General features: G+C 57.0%; 1 protein-coding gene across 3 annotated transcripts; it reads left to right on the forward strand.

Moving 5' to 3' along the window:
* Nucleotides 1-848: 848 nt before the first annotated feature.
* Nucleotides 849-17854, forward strand: FBLIM1 (filamin binding LIM protein 1). Of its 3 annotated transcripts, none has more exons than XM_040987676.1 (7): nt 849-1056; nt 7517-7727; nt 8123-8226; nt 9534-9703; nt 13350-13528; nt 14219-14336; nt 17741-17854. In XM_040987676.1, the coding sequence occupies exons 1-7, from the start codon at nt 849-851 to the stop codon at nt 17852-17854; spliced, it is 1104 nt and encodes a 367-aa protein (XP_040843610.1). The 3 variants fall into 3 exon arrangements, with proteins under 3 accessions (XP_040843610.1, XP_040843611.1, XP_040843612.1); XM_040987677.1 differs by having other exon boundaries at nt 7517-7701; nt 8124-8226; XM_040987678.1 differs by lacking the exons at nt 7517-7727; nt 8123-8226.
* Nucleotides 17855-19652: the final 1798 nt, after the last annotated feature.

The following is a 19652-nucleotide window of genomic DNA, read 5'->3' on the forward strand; positions in this document are numbered from 1 at the left end:
CCTCAGGGAGAAGGCCAAGAATCCGGGGAGGCTTCCCAGAGGAGGTGATGTTTCAGCTGAGCTGCCAAGGGAAGGCTCAAATTCACCCTGACGAGGGGCAGGGGAGGAAGAACAGGTGGGAAGAATATCCAAAAGCAGGGAAGAGCGGAAGCAGCATGGAAAGGGGGAGCCAGGAGGGACTAGGAGGGTTGGGCTGTTCTCCTGAGACAGTGGGGAGCCACGGAAGGCTTTTGAGGAGAGAAAACATAGGTGGATTTCTGCTCTAGAAAGGCCAAGGTCGGAAGGCGAGATTGGAGATTACCAAGCCCCCTGAGAGCCCCCACGCAGGTTCTCTCCCGATACGGAGCGGGCCTTGGAGTGGATGAATCCATAGCAGGAGGACTCAGGCAGTCGAGGTAGAGAGGGTGTGGTGTGATGTTCTCAACATCTGTGCCCCCATTTACTGCCCCCGCCCAGGGCAGAGCTGGCCTGAGAGAAAATCAAAGTCCTGTGCTTTGCCTGGGAGGTGACTCCGCCAGGAAGCCAGATCTGCGCATCGCACCGCACGCAGGACAGGCGTGCAGCGTAAATTCATCCTTGCTTGCAGGTGAGGCGCCCGGCTGCCCCTTGCTCCCCACCCTCGGGGCTGCGGGAGGCGCAGTCGGCACATGGGCGGGTCCCCAGGTAGGGTGGGCACCTACCCTCTCCCACTGGTCGCCTCGCACACGCTCTCTGGCCAGGCTGGGTCAGCTGGTAGGGTAGCTGTTCCCGTCCCGCGTCTGGGGGGGAACGCGCCCCGTGATCTGTGCTTCACCACGGCCTGCGTCTGACCTGCTTTCTGCCCGTAGCTCCCACCGGGAACCGGCGCCATGGCCTCCAAGCCCGAGAAGAGAGTGGCCTCCTCCATCTTCATCACTCTGGTACCCCCGCGCCGCCATGCCGCAGTGGCTGAGGAAGTGAGGCCAGTGGCGTGCGAGGCCCGGCAGGGCCGCTCTTGGGAGCCCCCTGTGAAGGCCTCCGGGGCGGGCCCGAGTGGGAGGCCCGGCCCTGTCAGCCCTCCTCAGCTGGCCAACGGAGGTGAGGGGTCAGAGAAGCAGGGAGGGCAGGGCCGTCACTGATTTATTCATCAATTGAGTGCCTACTGTGTGCCAAGAAGGGAGGCCAGGTTTTTGGCCTGCAGGCAGCTTGCATCCGAGAACAGGAAGCGGCATTAATGTGAACACAGTATACAGGGGGTGGCATTTGGGACAGCCCTGACCTTGCTGCTTCGGCTGCCCGCATTCTTAAGGGAGTGCCTGGGTCAAGTCCCAACTCTTCCACTGCTCATTCAACTTCCTGCTAACGCATACCCTGTCCTGCCAGCCACGTGGGAGACCCGGATGGAGTTGGCTCTATGCTGACTCAGCCCAAGCTGTTGCAGGCATTTGGGAAGTGAGCCAGCGGTTGGGAAAATCTCTCTGCATTTGTCTGTCTGCCTTCAAAGTAAAATCAAAGCAGAGGAGAAAGTGGCTGAGATCTGTAGTGTCAGGTGGACTCAGGTGTGGCCTGGTGAAGAGGTAAAACTTTTTATGGAGGAGACCTGACCTGGAGGAGGTGAGCTTGCAGCTGCAGTCTGCATGGCAGTGCAAAGGGCCTGGGGCAGCAGCCAGGGGAAGGATCTGGAAGGTGGAATGGCTGTTAGGGGGCTTTAGTCTCCCTCTGGAACTGGCACCCTGGGTGTGATGCACCTTCCCAGGCAGAGAGGGGAAAAGCTTCCTGCGACCCTTCTTCTGCCTGACAGTTGGGGTGGGCCAGCCCTGTTGCCTTGGTAACAGAGAGCCCTCCTGTCCTTGGTTTCTGTCACTGCCTGGGAGGGCTCAGCTATAAGGCTTGGTGAACAAGGACAGGGTGACAGCCAGACCCCTGGGGCAAGCACCTGCTGGAAGGAGGTCCCGAGGCTGGCCCAGCTGGGCATCTGGACAGATGTCCAGCCATCACAGAGTAAGCCTGGGGCTGGCCTGTCTGTCCATCACCATGGAAACCCCCCCACACACCAGTAGGAAGTCCCCACACCCCACCCTGTGTCAGACAGCCCAACAGGTCAGGAGTGAGGGCGGAGAGGAGCCTCAGAGCAGCTCCCCAGTCCTCCTCCCTTCCTCTCTTCCTCCCCTCCCATCCCGAGAGCCCCGACCCCTGCGGGCACACTTCCATGGGAGAACAAGACTGAGCTGCCTGGGACCCGGGCATGTGCGAGTGCGTGGAAAATCGTGTGCCCCGTTGGGGTGCTGGAGGTTGCCCAGGAACTGTAGCTTAGCTACCCACATGGGCACACTGCCCAGATGTTACCTGGTGTTGGTGGAGGCAGGTGCTAGCTGCCACGTCCACTTCCCTCGCACAGAGCCTGAGCAGTCACGGTCTCACTGGAGCCAGGTCGGCTCCAGCTGAGCAGCTTCCTCCTGACCATGAACATGAAGCCTGGCCGCCTTCAGACCCTGGAGGCCGGTCCTCTGTCGGCCGCCTTAGCCTGGAAAAAGTCCCAGCTTGTGTGTGCTGTGGCATAGCTGGTAAAGCTGCTGCCTGTGGCACTGGCATCCCATATGGTTGCCTGTTCATAACCTGACTGTTCCTCTTCTGATCCAGCTACCTACTCGTGCACCTTGCAGGGCAGCAGATGGCTCAAGTGTTTGGGCCCCTGCACCCACAGGAGGTGTTGGCCTGGCCCAGCTGTGGCCGTTGCAGCTGTGTGGGGCACGAATCCGTGGATCTGAGCTTTCCCTGGCCCTCTCACTGACTCTTGCCTTCACCCCTCCCATCTCCGCTCTGCACACACGCCCCGCCTCCTTCGCATTCCTAAACTCCCAAGTCGGCTTTCCTCTGCGTGACTTGGTAAAACCATACAAAACAAAAAAACCCACTGTCCTCCCTCCTCCGGCTCATGGCCACCTGGACACAAAGAATCGTCCTGCCTGACTTGAGGGTCCCCGCGCTGCCCCCGTGGCCTCCCATCCCCTCACTTGCTTCCCTCCTGAATGCCTTACCCATCCTCCCAGCACCCTTCTAGGGTCACGGGCGGGCAGGGGGAGCTGGGAGTCGGGGAGGCTGGGTGCCTTCTGGCTCCTGACTCATGAGCTCCCCTGCAGCCCAGCTCTTGCCAGAACCTCATCCGCAGCCCGGGCTTGTGCCAGCACAGCGACTGGCCCGCCCGCCCGTCCATTCTGATTCAGCAGGTCTGTGGCAACCGGGACCCAGAAACTTGCCTTTCCATCTTTCTGAGTTATGCTGATGCTGTGCTATGGGCACCACCCCTGGATAACTATATATTTTTATCTTTTTTTAGTACTATTTTTAAGATCTTTGTTTGAAAGGTAGAGTTATACCGGGCTGTGGGGGAGAGGTTGATGTTTCTCTTGGTTTGATCCCCAAGTGGTCACAAGTTCTGGGACTGGTCCAGGCTGATCTCGGGAGCGTGGAGCTCCACTCGGGTCTGCCGCGTGGGCGCAGGGATTCAGACACTGGAGTCAGCCTCTGCCACCTTCCTAGGCGCGATAGCGGGGAGCTGGAACAGAAGCAGACAGCTGGGCACTCGATTGGCACGCCCCTAAAGCTGACTGCTTCACAACACTGGCTCCCGTGTTTTTTAAATTTAAAGACGTGTAAGTGGCGTAATGTGCATGTTTATGGATGATTCTGCCATTTCTATACATGTGTACATGTTGTGATCACACCATGGTCATCAAAGGCGGTCTCAGAGCGTGGCCCCGTGGGCAGCTGTGTCAGCACTGCCTGAGCTGGAGGGTGAAGGTGGGGAGAGGACCAGCCGTCTGCTCTTGAACAAGCCTCCCTCCCCAGGTGAACATGGCACCTGCTTCCCATCTCTGCGGCCCCTTGGCCCTCGGAGGCGGCGCAGTAGTGTCTTTGCTGAGTGCGTGAGAAATCAGATGCCCTCCTGGAGAGGGATCCCCACTGGGAATGCAGCAGGAGCCCTGGTCTGTGGACTCCCAGGCCTCTGGAACTTTCCATCTGCTTTTCCTGTGTCTCTTGGGTGGCTGTGGCGTGCCCCCGTGCCTGTTCTTGGAGTGCCGTGAGTAGCACTCGCTCAGCCTGGGGCTGGAGGGACTCGATCCCAAGGAGCCCACAGGGCTTGCAGTGGGATGTTCTGGTTCTGGCACAGAGGAAAGACATCGGTGCTGAGACAGGAGCTGAGGGAGCTGTGTGTGTGGTGTGTGTATGCATGTGCTGCTGTGTGTGAAGGGTGTGCACATGCATGAGCTGGTATGTGTCCTACACATGTGTGATGCACATGTGCCCACACATGTGGTGGTGTGTGTGCTCTCCAGGCACATGCGTGTGTGGCCTTAGGAAGCTTCTAGACACACACAGACGTGAAGGCAAAGGAAGAACCACGTGTACCCATGTCTGATCCCAGGACTTGCCTGGGTTTGCCTGTGTCTGTTCCTGTGTGTGAGAGAAGTGTTCCTAATGCCGCTGGCATTGCTGCACCGCGTTTGCCGAGGTGCGTCTTTGACTGGAAGCCACTGTCGTACGCGCCCACGGTGCCCAGCGAGGTGACCGGGACTGCCTGAGGGCTATCTGATACTCCGCGCACAGTTGGTCCTCGGTGCTTGGCTCAGCCTTTCAGCTGTCGGACTGTAGCGGGATGAATGTGGCGCCTTTGTCTGCTGTGCTGACTCGCTTGGGAGACAGAGCTCTCGTCACCCGGTCCCTCCCTAGAGACTGACCGGCAGCCAGCCTGGCCAAGGCTGGGAGCTGGGAACGCAGTCCCAGTCGGCCACACGGATGGCTGGGGTCCAGCCCCCTGTGCCGTCAGCGTTGCCTCTCGGGTGCACATCTGCAGGAAGTGGAGTCAGGAACACGCGTGGGACTGCCACCTGGGAACCCCGGGACAGGCAGAAGGCATCTTAGTGTGTGTCGCCGCCGCGAGGCCAGAGGCCCTCCCGCAGCCGGTGTTTGCTTTTGTCTTTGTCTTTTTCATGTACAGAATGGCAGAGTGACAGACACTGGTTCATTCACTGACCCAGATTCCCACAATAGCCAGGACCGGGCCAGGCTGAAGCCAGGAGCCCGGAGCTCCATCCAGGCCTCATCTGTGGGTGCCAGGGGCTCGAGTACTTTACCCAACCTGTGCTGCTCCCAGGGTGTGCTGGCAGGGACCAGATGATTGGCAAAGCAGCTGCAACTCAGACCATGCTTGGGTGGCACTTAACCTGCACCCATGCCACACACCACCCCTGCCTGTCAGTTCAGGAAGATGTTTAGCTTTTCCTTAGCTACAAAACCAGAAGAATTATATGAGAGGGTGAGCCCTTTGAATTAGGGTCCAGATAAGGACTGCACTGATGCTGTTCAATGAAAAATAGAACACCACTCACCATTGTTTAGTCAAAGAAAATTAGGGGGTATTGATTTTAATGTTAAACATTATGGAACCTCATTTACTAAACTATTATTTCAACATATAATCATAACATTTTAAAGAAAGATTTATTTTTTAACAAGAGAAGGAGAGACAGAGAGATCTCACATCTGCTGGTTCACTTTCCAAATAGCACAACTGCTGGAGCTGGACTGGTCTCCAGCCACGAGCCAGGAGCTTCTTCCAGGTTTCCCACATGGGCACAGGGCTCAAGGATCTGGGCTATCCTCTGCTGCCTTTCCAGGCACACTAGCAGGAAGCTGGATGAGAAAGAGGCAGCGGGGACTTGAACCCACACTCCAGGATAGGAACCTGGCACCGCAGACAGAGGCTTAACCTGAAATGCTACGGGCACCAGCCCTAAAAATCAGTTTTCAGAATGTTGATTTGGGGGCAGCAGTTGAAGCTGCACCTGTGACACCAGCATCTCACACTGGAGTGCTGGTTCAAGTCGCAGCTGCTGTGCCAACAAGCTCCCCACTAATGTGGCTGGGAAACCAGAGCAAAGAGCTCTCTACCCACCGCCCCCCACACACACTCTGGCTGGTTGACTCTCTACACAGTACCCGGAGTGCAATACCTAAGGCGGGCCCAGGCTGAAGTGGTGATCCTGGAATTCCGTCAGGATGTCCTGGGTGGCTGCAGGAGCCCAGGCACTTGGGGCATCCTCTCCTGCTGTCCCAGGTCCATTAGCAGGGAGTTGGATCAGAAGCAGAGCAGCCAGGGTTCAGACTGGTCTCATGTATCAGTGTCCCAGGCAGGTGCTTCACTCACTGTGCCCCAGCCCTGGCTCCATGAATGTGCTTGCTCTCAGTGGTCATTCTTTCTCTGTAATAGAGACACGCCCCCGATCCCTCCCCTCCCCTTGACTCATTGCTGAGTGTGTTCCGCAGGGTTTCTTGTCATGCCCGAGACTTGTCCCTTCTCTTCTTGTCCTCTAGTTCCCTTCACCCTCGTGCTGCCCACATTCATCTTGAGTGGAGCTTTGGAATGTGGTTGGATTGGGGTGGATCTTTGTGGCTTGCTGCTTTGGGGATGGGGGGGCAGTAAGAACAGGACATAGGTGGTGCCATATCACTCTCGGTAGTGTCAGAGGGACCAGGAGACCCCTGAGGTCTGCTGAGTGCAGTTCCTGGCTCCTGGCAGTGGCAGCCTAACCCCTCCCTAGAGTATCCCTGTGACCTTTCACCTAATGCTCCCAGTTTCCTGCCTGTGTCCCTGGAGGGCATCTGCAGGTCCCAGCTCTCCAGAGGCTAGTGGCCTCCGGAGTCAGGAAGGTGCATTGCAAACAAGTTCCCATATATGGCAGGTGCTGCTAGCCAGGGCTGCACTGAGCCTGTGTGTCCCCAGGACCTGGCAGTTCTGGCAGGAGATGGTGTTGTGGAAGCCCGCACGGTTCCTTCCTATATTTGGCCCTGGCAGGTGCACTGCCTGTCCATCAACTCGGTTATCACTTACCCCTGAGTGCTTGGTGCCCCTTTCCCATCCCATATGGAGCCTAGTTCCTGTTCCAGCTGTTTCAGTTCCCACACAGCTCCGTGCTAATGTGCCCAGGAAGGCAGGAGAGGGTGGCCCAAGTGCTTGGGTCCCTGCCACCCTCATGGGAGACCCAAAAGAAGCTCTGGGCTCCTGGCTTTGCCCTAGCTCATCCACAGGCGTAGGGGCCATTTGAGGGAGTGAAACAAACAAATCTTTAACTGAAAATGAGACTTAGAGAGGGATTGAGAGATAAAGAGAGAGGTCTTCCATTTGCTGGTTCATTTCCCAAATGGCTGCAGTGGCCTGGCACTGGAACAGGCTGTAATCTGGAGCCTAGAACTATATTCAGATGTCTCACATGGGCACAGAGACCCTAGGCCTTGGGCCTTCTTCTGATGCCTCCCCAGGCACGTTGAGAGGGAGCCGGATGGGAAGTAGAGTAGTCGAGACTTGAAGCAGTGTCCACATGGGATGCCAGCATTGCTTGACAGTTTTACCTGCTGTACCATAATGTCAATCCCATGAACGTGTCTTTAACCAGATGTCGGTGCAGAGTCAGAGACGGGCCTGGGTCTGGCTGGTAAGGGGCCTCCTCTGCGTACCAGTAGAGACCCTGGCCGACCCTTTGCACCCTTCCGCTTGCAGGGTGCCCTCCGCCTCCTCCGGCCCTGGACGGTGAGGACACTGTGGCCGACCTGGACCTCCCCCTGCCACCGCCGCCACCCCCTCCTGCGTACCTGCCTCCTCCTGAGGAGGAGTCCCCCGCCCCAATGGGGGCATCCCTCATTTCAGACTTAGAACAGCTGCACCTGCCCCCACCCCCACCACAGGTACCTCCCTGCATCCCCTGGGCTGGTGGGATAGGGTGGACGGGGCTGAGGCTCCTGGGTCTCTGAAGGATGAAGTTGGGCAATGGGCTGGTCCTTCCTGCTCTCACTGCCTTGCGCCGCCCTCTGCCCAGGATCCCGCTTGGCCCCCAGGAAGCCATTTCCCTGAGTGTAGGCCTAGTCCTTCGTGTTGTGGACTACAAATGCTTTTCTAGCCTTCTGCGCTTCCCAGAAAGACGGGCAAGTCCCAGGCCCAGGGCTGGAGTCTGGCGAATGCCTGAGAAGTGCAGAGTGGCCAGGGGCTTGCCCCCCAGGCCTCAGTTATCCCATCTATCTAATGGGACTGATCGTGTCCGGTACCACTAGGATGCGCTTGGAAGGGTTGTGTGGGGTCCCTTCTGATAACCCCCCTTGTGTCCCCTCAGGCTGTGGTGGAGGGATTCCCGGGTCAGCTCAGGCCCTCAGAAGAGGAGCTGCCCCCTCCTCCGGAAGAGCCGACTAGCCTCCCTGAGAGAGAGGCGTCCACAGGTAAGGGCCCACAGCCAGGAGCATCCCAGAGTAACCCCCAGGAGCACTCGTGGGGACTAGCCCGGGATTAGCAGAATTCCCCGCAGCCTGTCCCAGCGCCTGTCCTTGAGCTGCACATTACATTTAATTTTTGTCACCAGAACCTTCTTTCCTTTATGACTAACCCCACTTCGGCGTTAATCCATGCGGTTTGCTATGATAGCACAAATGCCTTGAATTTTTTCCCACGACTCTTTCACGTCCTACTGCCCTTGCACAATGCAAGACTAAAAGCATGCAAGAGGCACCCAGGGCCCTCCCTGGGGGGCTGCTTCTCCCAAGGTCGTGTGCATCCAGAGTTCTGTCCGCCTCAGCAAACGGAGCCCTGGGTCACCTACCCGTCCCTCCTGGCAGCGCACTGTTTCAGGAGACTTGGAACCAGCAGAAAGGGGTTTCAATTGGGGAGTTGGGGATATTTGCATATGCATAATGAGGTATTTTGGGGAGGGCACCCAAGCCTCCACCTGAAATCCATTATGCTTCATGCACACTCCCACCTGCCGTCTGACAGTGACTCATCCGGTGAGGTCAAGTGTGGAGTTTCTCTATTGCAGTGTCATGGGTTTTGGAATGTTGGAGATGGCTTTGATGAGACGCACCAGCCCGTGGAGTAAGCTGGGCCACCGTGCCCTTGGCTTTCCTTCCCTGGGCAGCTCAGGGCTGTGGAAGTGGCTGAGCCGTTGGCGGCCTTGTGGTATAAATCAGTGCGGGGAGGGCTCAACCTGCTCTCCCGTCATTTTACCCACATGCAAATATATCTGACATGGTTTCCTAGAATAGAAACGGGCAGGTGCCATTGTGAATTTGCAACTTCGGTATGCCAGTGGGGCCTACGTGAACACAGCTCTGTCTCCCAGGGGTGGAGAGAGTATTTCGGCCTGCAGGCGCTTTGCGAATGCCCTTGTGAGCTCGTCATTGCCATGGTGCATTTCATCACCATCCACGGATACTTGAATGTTATGTAGGCAGCTGCACTGGGCCTTCCCCTGCTGGCTTCCGGCCTGCGTGTCCTGGCTGGGAAGATTTTTGCCTTTTCCTGAGTCACACCTTGAGACCTTGGGTGCGCCTTGGGTTTTGTGGGTGCATGTGGCACTGCAGAGCCCCGAAGATGACACCCCATCTCTCCTGCCACCACATCTCCCAAGGCCGTTCACAGTCCTTTATAATGTATCTTCTGACCCTCCCCTGCTTTGGGGGGGGTGGGTCAAGACCAAGTTCTGGGCCCTGCAGCCACATTCTGGTGACACCCCGTGTCTCTTCTGCCACAGACATCTGTGCTTTCTGCCACAAGACCGTGTCTCCCCGGGAGCTGGCCGTGGAGGCCATGAAAAGACAGTACCATGCCCAGTGCTTTACGTGCCGCACCTGCCGCCGCCAGCTGGCCGGCCAGAGCTTCTACCAGAAGGATGGCCGGCCCCTCTGTGAGGCCTGCTACCAGGTAACTGGGTGCCAGGCGCTGGCCTGGGCATGCGGAAGACGCTGTGTTGTTTCCTTCCCTGTAACATTCCTGGAAGGTAGGTAGTGCTGACCCACTTCACAGAGGAGAAGGTTGAGGCTCAAGGAGGAATACAGCCAAGTTTCCTGTGGTGGCTGTGACAAATTGGCACATTCGTGGGGACTTCAAAAACACACACCAATTTTCTCAAGTTCCATAGGCTGCAAGTCAAAAGCAAGGGAGTGCACGCCCGCTGGGGGTTCCCAAGCCGAACTCCTGCCCTTGGCTGTTCCAGGAACTCACCGGGCATCTGGCTGGGGTCTTGGCCTCGACCTTGGCAGCCAGCAGTGAGCACGATGCCACCTCTGAGACAGAGTATCCTCTGCCTTTCCACACACACGCCATTCTAGTGAATGAATTAACATTTTGAAAAGCAGAGAGAGAGCGAGGGTGAGAGAGCTCACCACAGGCCTGCCACCGCTGAGGTGAGACAGGCCAGTGCTAAAGCCCAGCTGTCACTTCAGGTGTCCCGTGGACAGGGCCGCACCCCAGGCTCTTGAACCGCCACCTGCTGCTGCCTGGAGTGCGAATCGACAGGATGCTCCATCAGAGGTGGAGCAGGCACTCCGACCCAGAGGCTGTGACGTGGGGTGCGAGTGTCCAGCTGCCCCCTTCGCCCACCCACCTCGCTCTGTAGGAACTGTGCAGTAGCTGCATTCAGGACCCGCCCTGAGGAACCCAGGACCCCTGCGGAGGCCCTTGCAGTGCCAGTGCCAGCATCTGAACTTGAAGACCTTGGGGGCCTCACTCAGTTCCAAGGAAATTGGCTGCAATTCTTCCTCAGACCCCACGGGTCCTTGGCTCTAGCTTAGTGCCACTTCTGGGGATGGAATGCAGCCCCCCAGAGCTGGTTTCCATGCCAGTGTGTTACACTGCTGACTCAAATGGGATGTGGGTGATGCCCTCAGGAGGGTGGCCAGACCACCTGCAGCCATGTCACCTGGGTATGACACAAATGGGTCACACCTGGCCATTCGCAGGTTTGAAACCTGCCTTCCTGAGAAGGTAGCTTGATTGGTGTCTGCACCATCCAGAATCCTCAGAATGATCCCATCACTGCTTCAGTGCACTGTGGGAGGATCCAGGTCCTTCCCACCCCTTCACCTCTGACCCCTGGAGCCAGGCTAGGGTGGGATGTTGGCAAGGAGGGGGCTCCAGCAGTGTGCTGGGCAGGAGAGGCTGCCCTCTCCCTGGCAGGTGCACAGCCGGAAGGGGAAGAGAGCAGGTGTGGGGGAGGAGGCCGCACTAATCACACTCTCTATTATTTTTAAGATTTGTTTCATTTTATTGGAAAGACAGATTTACAGAGAGAAAGATAATCTGCTAGCTCACGCCCCAAACGGCCAAGTGACCAGAGCTGAGCCGATCTGAAGCCAGAAGTCAGGAACTTATTTTAGGTCTCCCACACGGGTTCAGGGTCCCAAGGCTTTGGGCCGTCCTTGACTGCTTTCCCAGGCCATGAGCAGGGAGCTGGATGGGAAGCAGGGCTGCCGGGATTAGAACCAGCGCCCATATGGGATGCTGGCGTGTACAAGGCAAGGACTTTAGCCACTGCGCCACCACACTGGCCTTTATTTATTTATTTATAAGACAGAGTCCCAGAGAGGGAGGGGGAGAGGGGGGGAAAGAGAGAGAATCTTCCACCTTTTGGTTCACACCCCCAATGCAGCAGTAACTGGGGCTGGGCCGATCCAAAGCCAGGAAGAGGGTATTCCTTTTTTTTTTTTTAAATCTCTCTTCCCCCGGCTCCCCTCCCCTGCCCGCTGCCCCCTGTAGTTTACAATAACGTAGTCCTTCAGCTGTAACCTGTGCTCCAGTGTTCTGAGGTGGCAGGAGTTTCTCTAGGACTCACACATGGGTGCAGGTGCACAAGCACATGGGCCATCTTCTGCTGCTTTCCCAAGGGCATTAGCAGGGCGCTGGATCACAAGTGGAGCACTTGGGACTCAACTGGTGCCCAGACAGGATGCAGGCGGTGGATTTACCCATTATGCCACAGCACTGGCCCCCAAGTGCTTGGTTTAAGGCCCACCTCCTCAGCTTCCTACTAACGCACCAGCTGGGAGGCCGAAGGTGATGGCTGAGGCAGCCGAGCCCTGCCACCTCCTGGGAGACTAGGATGCAGTTCTGGGTACCTGGCTTTTGCTGGTTCAGCCCTGCATTTTGAGGGCATTTGGGCAGTGAACCAGCACATGGATGCTCTCTCTCTCCCCTTGTAACTCTGCTTTTCAAATAAGTGAAGAAATTAAAAAAAAAATTAACTAAAAAAAAAACCCGCATACCTGGAGCCAACAATAATATTGTACACTTCATATTGTACAAATGTATTAAATGTTCTTGCCATCATAAAATAAATTTTAAGATAATGCATATGCTGCTATGAGATATAAAACAGATAGATAGTGGTAGGTGGGTGGAACAACAACAAAAAATAAATCCAAATGGAAGGCCAGTGCTGTGACATTGTGGGTAAAGATGCTGCAGGCAGGGCTGGCCTCCCTTTTGAGCACCTGTTCAAGCCCTGGCTGCTGCACTTCCCATCCGGCTCCCTGCTTGTGGCCTGGAAAGCAAGCAGAAGATGGTCCCAGCCCTTGGGCCTCTGCACCCACCTGACAGCACTAGCTGAGGTTCCTGGCTTCTGGCTTCAGTCCGGCTCAGCCAGCCCTGCCCTTGGAATCATTTGACGAGTGAACCAGCTAACGCATAATCTTTCTCTCTGCTCCAGCCTCTCTGTAACTCTTTCAAATAATTTTTTTTTTTAAAAAAAGGTTTATTTTATTTTTATTGGAAAGGCAAATATACAGAATGGAGGAGAGACAGAGAGGAAAATCTTCCATCCAATGACTCACTCCCCAAGTGAGCACAATGGCTGGAGCTGAGCCAATCCGAAGCTAGGAGCCAGGAGCTTCTTCTGGGTCTCCCACTCCCATACAGGTACAGGATCCCAAGGCTTTGGGCCGTCCTGGACTGCTTTCCCAGGCCATGAGCAGGGAGCTGGATGGGAAGTGGGGCTGCCAGGATTAGAACCGGCACCCATATGAGATCCTTAGTGTGCAAGGCGAGGACTTTAGCCACCAGGCTACTGTGCCGGGCTCCAAATAAATAAATCTTAAAGAAGAAGAAAGAAAAGCATTGTCCTAGCCTACAGTAAAAACAAAAAATGCAAACAGAAAGATGGTCAAAGCAGGAAGTGAGACCACAGAGGAAGTTAGTGTCTGGAAATGTGTGATCAAGGGGCCTGACCGTTATTCCTAAGGCTGAACCCGGGACTTGTCCCTGAGCTGTCAAGCAGCCTTATGATGAGTCTAAGGCAGAGGCGCGTCGCTTTCCCTGGGAGTTGCTCTTCCTGGCTGTGATGTCAGAGCCTCCAGTTCCCTAGGGGAGCTGGCCCATGCTGGCCTCAGACATCCGGTAACAGCCAGGGCAGGGGTGGCTTTGTGCAGAGGGCTTGTCTGGTAGCCAAGAAGGACACAGCAGAGGGGTCTGGGCCGGATGTTCCAGGCCAGGGGCATGTCCTCCTTGCGACCCCGTGAGTAGCTGGTCCTGGAGACCTTTGTGTTGGCTCTGAGACGGCGGCCCCCTGTCACAGGACACCCTGGAGAAGTGCGGCAAGTGTGGCGAGGTGGTCCGGGACCACATCATCAGGGCACTGGGCCAGGCCTTCCACCCGCCGTGCTTCACCTGTGTGGCCTGCGCCAGGTGCATCGGGGACGAGAGCTTTGCCCTGGATGGCCAGAATGAGGTGTACTGCCTGGATGACTTCTACAGGTATGAGCTACATGCCTGTCTTGGGCAGAGGGGAGGACAGGGAGGGACTAGGGTAGAACAGAAGGCTCAGTCTCAGAACCTCCTGTTCTGCGCGCCTGACGCTGGGCTGTGCACCTGCTGGCACCTGCCTTGTGCTGGGCTGCGCACTGTAGTTACCGCATCTGACCCTCCAAACTGTGCTGCGGGTACCAGAAGAGTTCCTATTTATCAAATATGGAAACCAAGACAACAGCAGCCCTGGGGATCTCCCAGCCCTGGACCATGGAGCTGGACCGGGCCGAAAGGACACAAGTGCCCACGAGCCTCGGTCCCTGCTCCTAAGTTATCACCATCTGTGGCAAGCAACAGGTGTGTCCATTTAAAAAGGAAAAGGGCTAAACAGAGGAAAGGAAGCCGTGGCTATAATTGGAAACCAGTGAGAGGCTGAGGCCGGTGAGCATGCCTGAAGTTCAGACGCAGCCCGGCCTGTCCTGCCTCCAGCTAATTGCACCCTGGGCAGCCAGGTCTCCTCACGTGCTTTCCCTGGCGACTCCCACCAGGGAGAGGCCTGTGGTTGCAGCCTCAGATGCGGTCCCAGCGCTGGAGCTTGGAATAGCTCTGGGTGGGGTGCCCTTGGGTCAGCCTCCCTCTGACCGCTCCTGTCTGCGGTCGGCTCTGATCCCTACCCAGCACGGGTTCCTCTCCCCTTAGGAAATTCGCCCCCATGTGCAGCATCTGTGAGAGTCCCATCATCCCTCGGGATGGGAAGGACGCCTTCAAAATCGAGTGCATGGGAAGGAACTTCCATGAAAACTGCTACCGCTGCGAGGTAAGTGGAGCCCAGTAGCTCGTTGACAGCCCATCACCACTCGAGCCCTGTGGAGACGGGCTGGGTAAGGCCAGGGACTCGCCCCCCAGGGCCCCCATCAGAAGGGGTCTGAGGACCATGCTTGGTTCTGTCACAAACCTGCATGGGGCACTGCTGTCCTGTCCTTGCCCAGTGGCAGAGACAGCAAAGAAGGGAAGTAATTACAAAGATGTTGTCTTTGGTGCCAGTGCCGTAGCATAGTAGGCTAAGCTTCCACCTGTGCTGACGGCATCCCATTTGGGCACCAGTTTGAGTCCCAGCCGCTCCACTTCTGACCCAGCTCTCTGCCGTGACCTGAGAAAGCAGTGTTTATGGACTGAAAAAGCAGCAGAGGATAGTTCAAGGCCTTGGCCCCTTGCGCCCACATGGGAGACCTGGAAGAAGCTCCTGGCTAACTCCCCACAACAACCAGGGCTGGGCCAGGCCGAAGTCAGGACCTGGAGCCCCGTCTGAATCTCCCTTGCGGGCGGCAGGGGCTCAAAGTGCTTGGACCATCAGCTGCTGCCTACCAGGGTGCACAGTAACCGGAAGCTGGACATGGAAGTGTGGCCCGGCACTGACCGGAGGTGGAGGCGTGGCTCTGGGTGCTGAGATTGACAGCGCTAGAGTGGCTGAACCCTGTGGGGCAGAGCGGGGTTGCTGTCCCAGCAGAAAGAGACCCAAACAATGGTGTTCTGTCTGAGTGCACGAGTGGGCTCGGGGCAGAGAGGATGGGCTGGAATTACCCGGGCAGGTGCAAGCAGAGGCCTCTACTGAACCTGGGTTTTGTGGGATGGGTAGGAGTTTGCCAGATATTGAGAGAGGGGAATGATGTCAACACAGTGGGAGGGTCTATGGAAGGAACACGCCTGCGGCCCCTGAGGCTTGTTCCAAGTGGGAACTGTGGGCATGCGTGGAGCGTGCAGCCGGAGGATGTGGTCACGGAACACCGTGCTCGTGGCCAGAGAGAAGGGACCGGGCTGATGTGGGGAGGGTCCTTGGGGACCAGAGTAGGAGATTGCATGTCAAGGAACCAGGGACTCGCCCCCCAGGGCCCCCAGCTGAAGGGGTCTGAGGACCGTGTGCAGTTCTGTCACCATCTTGAAGTTCTTTATTATTTCAATTTGAGAGGCAGAGAGAGCGCGCGTCCTCATTTACCACTGGCCCCTCATGCCTACAGTGATGGGCACGGGGCTGGACCAGGGCCACACGCTGGGCACTCAATTCTTTTATTTTTTTTCAAGATTTATTTATTTTTATTGGAAAGTCAGATATACAGAGAGGAGCAGAGACAGAGAGGAAGATCTTCCATCCACTGATTCATTCTCCAAGTGACCACAATGGCCGCAGCTGAGCCAATCCGAAGCCAGGAGCCAGGAGCTTCTTCCGGATCTCCCACGCAGGTGCAGGGTCCAAGGCTTTGACCATCCTCCACTGCTTTCTCAGGCCACAAGCAGGGAGCTGGATGGAGAGTGGGGCTGACAGGATTAGAACTGGTGCCCATATGAGATCCCAGCGTATGCAAGGCAAGGACTTTAACCACTAGGCTACCGTGCTGGACCCCTAGGTACTTAATTCTTGAAGCAGCCTGCATTGCCTCCCAGGGCTGAATGTCAGCAGGACGCTGGGATAGGAAGTGGAACTGGGGCTGCAAACCCAGACATTGCAGTGTGGCTGTGGGCGCCCCAAGGGGGATCCTGACCACAGCTGCCCAGCCCACTGCGAGCGTCCACCCGAGGAATTTCCTGGGTTCCAGTTGTCAGAGCTGCTGGAGAGGCACCCCAAGTCCTCAGCTACCCCTTTCCCTGGCCAGGGAAACCTCTAGTCACCTCTAGTCAGGGGGATAAAGGTGACGGCTTTTGCAGGTGTCAGTGGCACTGGAAGTCCTGGGTGTTTGTGACTGGTGTCACTGGGCACAGCCAGGGCAGCACGCCCCATGGTTGGCCTTGCTGGAATCCAAGGTCCCCTGGAAACTGCAGGCTCTTAGGTCTAGCTTGGCCGTGATAAGCTCCTGGGCTGGCTGAGGAGTCAGTAAGCCCCACTCCCCGACCCCCTCGGCCTTGACTGAGGCCGCTGCAGTTCCATTTTAACATTGAAGCTCTTGAACCAGCAGCTTAGACCAAGGTAAGGGTGCTGCCCTGTCAGAGGGGAAAGGTGGCTTTTATTTTTGTGACAGGCAGAGTGATGGAGAGAGGGAGAGACAGAGAAAGCCTCACTCAGCCACCCACAGCTTCACTCCCCAAATGGCCACAGTGGCTGAGGCGGGGCTGGGCTGAAGCCAGGAGCCAGGAGCTTCTGTGTCTCCCACATGGGTGCAGGGGCTCAAGCACTTGGGTCGTGCTTTGCAGCTTTTTCCAGGAGCACTAACAGGGAACTGGGTTGAAAATAGAGCTGGGAACAAAGCAGTGTCGATAGGAGAGGCCAGCATTGCCAGCAGAGGCATTAACCCACTACACCACAATTCAGGCCCCCCGGTGACATTCTTGCAAAGCATTCCTGTTCAAGATGGGGAAAGTGTTCCCAACCCTTGCATGTGCCCCCTGGGCACGTTATGTTTGTCATCACATCTTCCTCAAGTGCCCAGATCCAGTGTGGAGACCCAGGGTGGAGACCCAGGGCGGAGCAGGGGATGCCCTCCTGGCTGGGCCTGCAAGATGCAAATCAGACCTTGGCCTGAGGCAGGGAGGCCCACTGTGACCCCAAAGTTAACTCTGCAGCGACAGGTCCCTGTGACTGGATCCTTGCAAAGCAAAAGGTAACAGCCTTGCTTGGGTCTCTAGACACAAATTGTGCCCCGTGGGTGTGCCCTGTGGGTATGCCCCATGGCAGAGAGGATGGCAAGGTGGGAAAATGGATCAAGTTTGGGCCCTAACTTCCTCCCTGTCCCTGAAATCCTCCAGTGATGGAGAATTTGGGGGTGGGAACAGCAACACCGTGGCATAGCAGTTAAAGCCCCTGCCTGAGACACCGGCATCCCATACAGATGTGGGTTCAAAGCCCAGGTGTTCCACTTCTGACCCTGCGAATGGCAGAGGCTGGCTCAGGTGCTTGGGCCCTTGCCATTCATGTGGGAGACCTGGAGGAAGCGCTTGGCTCCTCACTTTGGCCCAGCCCAGCCTTGGCCATTGTGGCTGTTTAGGAAGTCAATCAATGAATGGATGAGTTCTGTTTACCTTCTTGTGTAATTCTACCTTTCAAATAAAAATAAATAAATCTTGATGTAGCTGCTGGGTGGGAGAGCCAGAGGACAGACGAGGAGCCGCTCCAGCCCGTGGCTGGGCGCTTGTGTGTCCGTATACCCCTCAGTCGCCCAGCAAGTCCCTCCCAGCAGGCTCCATGCCAGCAGCATGGGCATGCTCATCCCGCACCCACCTTGGTTTTCCCAGGACTGCAGTGTCCTCCTGTCTGTGGAACCCACGGACCAAGGCTGCTACCCCCTCAACGACCACCTCTTCTGCAAACCGTGCCACGTGAAACGCAGCGCCGCTAGCTGCTGCTGAGCGCGCCATCACCTCCTGCCGGCAGCCTGGACTGCGCCCACACCCGCTCCTGCACACCGTTCTTCTGAGCCTCCGTGGGGACCGGCCTCTGGCTCTGCCTACTGTGTCCCAGACATAGGACTGAGCCAGCCAGGCCTGGCCTCCTCCCAACACCCCCAAGCTTCCAGCTCCGCCCCTGGACCCCAGAAGGCTCCTGTGCTGTGTCACCATCTGGCCCCTTGGACCCACTGCTGGGGACAGTCTGGGTGTATGTGTCCCTAACAGGAGGTATGCAGGCCAGCCCTGGGTACAGGGCAGCACTGTTAGAGGGCCATTGGTGGGAGAGAAGGTGACCCAAGGTGGCACAGCCATGGATGCCCCAACTTGGGGACATGGCAGGTTGGTGTGGAGCCGGGCAGAGGGGGTGATCCATGGCCATACAAGGCCATTGGCAGCCCTACCCTCTGCCTGCTTTCTAGCACCACTGCCCACAGACTGCCTTCCATCCGTCTGTCCGCAGCTGTGGCGTCCCATTGTACGCTGGGCAGCAGGGTGGGTCCTGGGGCCGTGGACATCTCTCCCTGCTCCGCTCCTTCACCCTCCCTGCCACAGCCCTGCAGCCCTGGCCAGCCTGCACTGCCCCTGCCACTGTGACAAGGCCTCACCTGCAAGATCTTTCTCCTTTTTTAAGGAAAATCACCTTTGTTGTTTTATACGTCCTCAGGCATGTTGTAGGGCCTGAATGATGAAACACCGTGTACTCTCCTCTCTGGGCTCTCCTGGATGGAGTCAGGTGCCTGGGGGCCCCACAGTGCCCTGCGCCAGGCCTGTCTCTCCGTCAGACCCTGCCATCCCGGGGACCAGCCTCATCTGCGAGTCAGTCTTGAGCCACTGTGTCCACCTGCCACTTCCTGTAGATCACCTGCAGTGTGTGACTTCCTTTAACTTCCTCCCTGAGCTGTCACTGCTTCCAGTGTTAGCCTCGGACTGAGTGATATATCCACCCAGTCCTGTGTCACCGATGTTTGTTCCTCTTTCACGTACAAATAAAAGCATGCCTCGGAGTAGCTCACCTGGGTCACGTCTGAGGTCCCTGGCAGATGGGACCAGCTTGAGAAAACTGTGAGCCTCAACTTGCAGTGGCCCCCGCCCCTTCCCTTCAGACCCTGGGCTTGACTTAGCATGTGCAGGAAAGAAACGGGGGTCTTCCTCATGCCCCCTGCCGAGGACCTGCAGTGACTACCTCGGATGTGCGTCTGAACACAGGCCACGTGCTGGGAGCTGCAGTGTTGTCTGTGGGCTGCTGGCAGCGGAGTCCTCACTGCTCGGAGGCCTCTAAGTGCTGTTTGCACCTGACCAGGCGACCCTGGTTGTGGACTTCAGGGCTAGGGAGTGTGTGTATGTGGCAGGAAGGAGCCCAGACTTGGGGAAGCTGACCCAGGACCTGAGCGTTTGAATGAGCCCTGTGTACACTGGGCCTTAGCTGATCCTATGGCCTGCAGGCTTGTTGCCATGGGAGGAAGCTGGCAAGAGTCTGTGGTGCCTCTGCCCTTTGTCCAAGGCCCTGCAATTGGGCCTTGCAGTTTGTGTGGGCACCTGAGCGTCAGATCAGACCCCTGGGAATGGGCATTTACCCACCCTGGCCTTGGCTCACTGCCTGCGGCCTATCTGTTAGCACTTTACACATGTGCATTCGATCCTCTGCACACACAGAGCTGCTGGGGAAGGCTGCAGCATCTGCTGGCGAGTGCCAGGCCTGTGTGTGAGGCATGTCAGGTTGGACTGCAGTACCCCCTGGCAAGTACAAGATCCAGAACTT

Source organism: Ochotona curzoniae, unplaced genomic scaffold, assembly GCF_017591425.1.
Source record: "Ochotona curzoniae isolate NIBS_2020 unplaced genomic scaffold, NIBS_Ocur_1.0 contig_4792, whole genome shotgun sequence".
Classification (NCBI taxonomy): Eukaryota; Metazoa; Chordata; class Mammalia; order Lagomorpha; family Ochotonidae; genus Ochotona; species Ochotona curzoniae.